Below are 6,542 nucleotides of genomic sequence, written 5' to 3' on the forward strand. Positions count from 1 at the left end.
TAACAACGAAGTTACAACAACTTCAATTTTGGAAACAAAGTATTTGTTTGTAATTTTTATTCAGATTATAGACATATTTGAGATCTGACAACACTGTCATCACCAAGTAGAACACCAGTGAATTTGTACAGTGAAAATCCGAAGTCAACAGCTCAATGCGTTCTACAGTTATAACTCCTGAAAATATGGTAATGTGAGAGATTTGTGGTGCAAGCGTTTTGTAATAAAAATCTGACCACGCCACTGGATTTGTGGATAATATTCCCTTAAAATCATTCATTTGAATGTAGGTTACGAGAAGTGTATTCTAGAATAACAGAAAATTAAAAATTTATTTTCAAGTTATGCAGTACTTAGTACATTCTTCCGCATAGCCGCTAAAATCAAATTGATTTAAAGCATGGAAATCATTTATTCAATAATAAAACAGAGAGCAGGACAAAAATTGTTCCCTGTAAATTCTTCATAACTCAGCTAAAACAATCTTTTAGAGGAGATATCAATAATTTGAGGAAGCTGAACTCATTATGCAAAGGTTTTATAATAAATCAACAGTAGGCTGTGATTTTGACAGTTAATCATAAATAAAATAATAGTTGTTAGTTACGTGCATTCAATAATGGCTTTGCAATTATCATTAGAAGAAAGAATTGAAATTGTGAGAATTTCTGGGGACAATTATCATAGTAAAAAAGAAGCAGCTAGGATATTTAATCACAGACATCCAAATCGACTTCCCATTGACAGAAGCACCGTCAGTAAAATTAACAAAACATTTAAAGAAACCGGTGCAGTCAGCAAACATATTTTAAAAAATAATCACCGAAGAAGAAATTTAAACGAAGGTGCTGTTTTAGATTATTTTAGAAACCACCCAAACAGAAGTTTACGAGTCGCCAGTTTGGATTTAAACTTACCGAGAGAGACTATTCGACGATGTCTTAAACAAAACAAAATGAGAGCATTTAAACCTAAATTTCTTCACTCTTTAAATGCAGGTGATGAAGTGAAACGTATGGAATTTTGTTTGTGGGCACAAGGCGAGTACCTGAATACAAGAAATTTTTTAAACTGCATAATGTTTAGTGATGAAGCTTCTTTCAGCACCAATGGGGTAGTTTCATCGCAAAATGCTCGGTATTGGGCTACGGAAAATCCGCACTGGATCATAAATTGTAAAAGTCAATATTCCGAAAAAGTTAACGTTTGGTGTGGTATAGTATAAAATAGATAGGTCCATATTTTTTTGATGGAAACATAAACGGGCAAAATTTTTTGGAATTTCTAAATAACCAATTATCGGACGAAATAGATGACGAAATAGATGAAATGCCTCTTGCGGAACAAGTAAATTTATATTTTCAGCTCGACGGCTGTTCCGTGCACAGGTCGAGGATTGTTAAAGAGTGGCTAAATAACCAGTTTCCAAATCATTGGATAGGACGAGGTAGTGACTTAATTGAATGGCCACCTAGATCGCCTGATCTAACAATATTAGACTTTTTTCTGTGGGGTATTCTGACACAAAAAGTATACAGAACAAGACCAACGAATCGAGCTGAACTCATGCAAAGGATACGACAAGCTTGTGCCGAAATTACAGTTCAACAAATAAGAAATAGTGTAAACAATATTCGGAAGAGATACGATAAATGTATTGAACTTAATGGAGGTTTGGTAGAAGCCACAAAAATTTGAATGTTTAGTTTTAAATCAATGTTTATTTTAGTATCAGTTTTTTCTTAATGGCAATTAATTGTTGAATAAATACTTTGAAACTTGTTTGTATACATTTTGTTTTCATCAGCTATAGAAGAAGGTAGAGTAAGTTCAGAATCTCATAAAATGTGATTTTCCAGGTGTGCTGTTACAAAAGTACTATTATTTATTATTGGGAAACTTCCAAAAAGCTTACAAGTATGACCATTAATACTTCAAGATTCTATCAAGATTTGGTAAAAGCGCAATTGGGAGATCCCATGACATGAGATTCTGAACTTGGTCTACTACTGCGTAACTTGAAAATGAACTTTTGATTTTCTGTTATTCAATTATTCAATTTTTATTTTAATTTTCACTTCTCGTAACCTACACTCAAATGAATGATTTTAAGGGAATATTATCCACAAATCCAGTGGCGTAGTCAGATTTTTATTACAAAACGCTTGCACCACAAATCTCTCACATTACCATATTTTCAGGAGTTATAACTGTAGAACGCATTGAGCTGTTGACTTCGGATTTTCACTGTACAAATTCACTGGTGTTCTACTTGGTGATGACAGTGTTGTCAGATCTCAAATATGTCTTAATCTGAATAAAAATTACAAACAAATACTTTGTTTCCAAAATTGAAGTTGTTGTAACTTCGTTGTTAACAAATATTTTTTAATGAAAATTTGACAGTTTTGATTTATAATGACTACGAATCCAGTGGTGTAGTCAAATTTGAAAACAAAAATTGCCTAATAAACTTTTGCCGTTTTTGACAAACAAAAAAAACCATAGAGTGCCTTGGAAATGAAACTAAAATTGTGAAAGTTAGTGTCAAGATACAGTTTTTCATGCTTAATATTTCAATAAAAAAAAATTGAGATTGATTGAAAAATGCACATTCTACAGGGGTGATTCCATTTTAAATGGGTCACACTGTATATATATATATATATATATATATATATATATATATATATATATAGTATATATATAGTATATATATATATATAGTATATATATATATATATATATATATATATATATATATATATATATATATATATATATACAGTAATAGTGAATAAATAAATAAATAAATAAATAAATATCCCACTTATCGAGGAACAAGTACAAATCAAAACACAACAATATATTAAACAAAACCATAGACATTCCTAGAGAAGATCTAACACAAAGAAGAGTACCTGATGCAGTACAAATACAGGCAAATTTACCTAAAGTACCTGAAATATCTGAGTTGAGACGCTCTGACCGTATAAAGAAGCAGACGACAGGATGACAAGTTCAGTTTGAGGAGTGCCTAGAAGATGACAGTACTACCAACTGTCGAAAGCGCAGATATAAAGCTTCAAATCCTTTTTGTAAAATTTAATATTGAAATACTGATAATAAAGGAAAATTAGTTGCATCATTCAAAAATATATATATATATATATATATATATATATATATATATATATATATATATATATATATACCTTCATACTAATATAAGTGTTAATTTTATAGTTCTATGGTTATACAAGTATTTTAAATCATAAGCGAATGTATTTTGATTAAGTTAAATGTTTATTTATTAGTGTATATTAGGTAGTCCTATATAAATTATACTACTACTACTAATTCTGAGAATCGTACATCCATGTAATTTTGCTACATGGGTTTGCATCTACTGCATTAACACAGAAACAGAAAATCAATCAAATTCAACTCACCAACATATGTTCTGAACTTTGTACTGGCTGGAATCCAACAAATGATATTTGCATAGATAAAATAGTTCCTACACAATATAAGGTACTATATGCAACGTAGATACGATGGCCAAACCTTCCCGTTGCCATTAAGGTCAAAACATGTAGAGGTATCAAGTTTATGAGGAAAACATAACCGCCCCAAGAGGAAACCTAAAAATTTATTTCAAAGGTAATATATAGATCAATGGAAGAGTGTGTTCAGCAAAAGTCACCATATAAAAATATGCCAAGGCACTAAAAGTTCCCCAAAAAATTGTTCCCGTCTTAACAGCTTTTATCCAAGTGTAGTATGTCAGAAGCATACAAAATATAGCAATGCCTTCATTATCATAGCTCCCAGCAACAGAACGGCTGATATATCCAGGTACAATTGATACAAACGCTGCAGCTACCAAACCTGCTCCAGCATTTTTCACTTCTTTCGTGAGCAAATAAGTTATGATTGTTGTGAACGATGAAAATAAGGGTGCAAGGAATACACAAACATTACGAATATCGATTGTAATGTTGAGCAACCAACATAAGTGGTAAATAACTGCAGAGGTTACCATTAGACCAGGGTATATAGTTCCTGAAAGAAAAATAATAGTTTTAGTTGTAAATACACGTGATATCTTACTATACCCTCCCCTCCCTCCCCCTTGGGATATTTCGTGATTTTTGCGAAACCCCCTCCCCTCTTTAAAGCCTCACGGATTAATAGACGGCCCCTTAAAGCGTATGCTGATATATTAAATGATGCAATGCTGGCAAAACGAATGAAAATAACTGAATGATATCTTTGTGAAAAACAAGTTTTTTCTAAATTTGGAGATGTGTGTGTATTTTTATGCACAGTTCTTTCATTATTCGAAAGTTAAACACATTTTTTGTTAGTAGAGAAATAAGAAGCCCTAACATATTTTTCCAAAAACCAGTCTTTCCTGAAAAATGTTATCTTTTTAATTTGACCTAAATTCCTATGACTGGGATTAAATTAATTACCCGTATGAATGTTTTTATGGTCTGTCATTATTACAAGAGTGAAATTTCCTCCTTTGGTGTGAGAAAAGCGTGTTTTCATCTTTGAAAGTTCAAAAAGGTGTTGATGAGAAGTTTGGAGTACAAACTGAATAGATGATTTGAAGCATCTTGGAAAATATCCAAACCACATAATATTTATAAATTATTGAATACTTTATATGTCTGAGTTGACAATTCTGTTAAATATTCTAATGTTATTATTATCCAGAAATCAGTAAATGACATACAAAAACAAGTTGTTGAAAAACATTTCTACTGAACGTACATAACCCGGCTAATTAATAATTTCTGAGAGTTCACTGTTTTTGCAGATGATATCTAACTTTCATGGCACAATAAAAATTAACTAAGGCATACACAAATGCAAAACTAATGACCTCAAAGAAATGAATCAATGACACAAACAGTCTATGTTTCAGCATAAAAAAGACAAATATAATAACCTTCTAGTGTAGACTACCAGAAATTCATATGAAAATATGTTTTCGATCGATTCATATGAGAAATATTGCATATCTGCAAAATTTTTGGGTATTAATATCGATGAACAACTGAAATTTCAGAGAAAATACAGCCAATCTTAATTAGAAACTTTTTTGGATTGTTTTGCACTAAAGATACTCTCAAAAAAATTGACTTTCCTGCTGCAGAAAATGTTTACAAATTCTAGGGTGCATGCAACATTTTTCTGTATTTTACAAAAATGTTTGGTAAGATATCTCTAGAGACAAGTAAACTGATCCATGCAAGCAACTGTTCATAATGTAAGTAGTTTCATTGTCTATTCTTCTTGCAATGGAATAAAAATATATAATAAGCTATTTGAAACAGCCTAAAGAATCTGACCCATTACTTTCAGTAAATATTTAGTCAAAAAGCTCGTTACATCTTAGATATACTTTTTAAGGATAACTCAGGTACGTAATCTGCATATATATTCTTCAATTTTTTTTCCTGTATAGTGTTTTTTATCACTTTATTTTTTACTTGTGTAATGTACTCTATACAGAATTATATCAATAATTGAACACCAAATTATAGCTCAAAAGTTTGTTAACAAGATTTACTTCTTACAACAATAAACATATATCCCACATAGAAGAATTATCAACTTAAACGACAAATAACTTGAGAGGACAGTCATTTCTATATAATTTTCAAAATTATTAGTAGTCAAACAAATATTAAGCAGAATTTTAGTAATTTGTTGTGATTAACCCCCCTTAATGACTAAAAGTAAGTAAAACTCTGCCCCTCCAGGTTTAAGTAAAATATTGTTATATTTGTAAGAAATAGAACCCAACCATTACCATCTAGACCCCCTCGGTCTCCATGTCATCAAAATTAGGCAAAGCAAAGACCCCCTACCCCCTTTGGTATTTATTTCAAATAGAAGATCAGTGAAAAGATTAAAGAAAAATTAACATTTACCTCCAATAATTCTGCCCAATGGATACCATGCTCTATCATCAAACCAATTGTGAAAAGAATAAAATCCTTGCTCTGCCAAGTATTTTGTTGTACGATAATTAAAGTAAGGGTCAAATTCATGGATAACGCTCTCAAATCTCAAGACTGAAAAAAGTCTTGTGGCAAATGCTGAAAAAAATCCCTTTGTATTGTTGAATTTTTATTAAATTTTACTACCAACAGAGAATTGCAGCCAAAGTAAGTATGGACAAGGTAAGTAATGTTTCTTGTTTCTCTGCATTTTGTGTTTGGGAAGGATTTTTCTTTGTTAGTCCAAACATTTTTATATATCTGTAAAAAATAGTTTATAGTTTATATAATTTAGGAACTATTTCAGTAATATAATATAAATATTTTTACCTTTATTCGTAATTATTTTACAAACAATTCGCAAATATAAGACTTTCTAATTTTTTTATCAAAATTTTGAATCCATAACTAATAGAAGCGTATACCGTGTACTGACTTTTATATAAAAATGATATTTTAAAACATTAACTTTAATAACATTATAAGCAAATCTCATACGGCATACACGTCACTTAAATAATGAAG

General features: G+C 30.6%; 1 protein-coding gene across 1 annotated transcript in view; it reads right to left on the reverse strand.

The window, feature by feature from the left end:
• Stt3A (Catalytic subunit 3A of the oligosaccharyltransferase complex) overlaps positions 1-6,542 on the reverse strand; it is a 65,742-nt gene extending 59,200 nt beyond the window's left edge. Inside the window, exons 1-5 of the mRNA XM_074178620.1 lie at positions 6,348-6,542; positions 6,169-6,278; positions 5,949-6,116; positions 3,707-4,065; positions 3,453-3,644 (exon numbers count right to left, since the gene is read on the reverse strand). Of these exons, the coding sequence (XP_074034721.1) occupies positions 3,453-3,644; positions 3,707-4,065; positions 5,949-6,116; positions 6,169-6,268 (819 nt within the window). The 5' untranslated portion in view covers positions 6,269-6,278; positions 6,348-6,542. The remainder of the gene's footprint in view (positions 1-3,452; positions 3,645-3,706; positions 4,066-5,948; positions 6,117-6,168; positions 6,279-6,347) is intronic.

The sequence above is a fragment of the Leptinotarsa decemlineata genome, unplaced genomic scaffold, assembly GCF_025532065.1.
Source record: "Leptinotarsa decemlineata unplaced genomic scaffold, Ldec_3_MD MMD2_tig00004204_RagTag_RagTag, whole genome shotgun sequence".
NCBI lineage: Eukaryota > Metazoa > Arthropoda > Insecta > Coleoptera > Chrysomelidae > Leptinotarsa > Leptinotarsa decemlineata.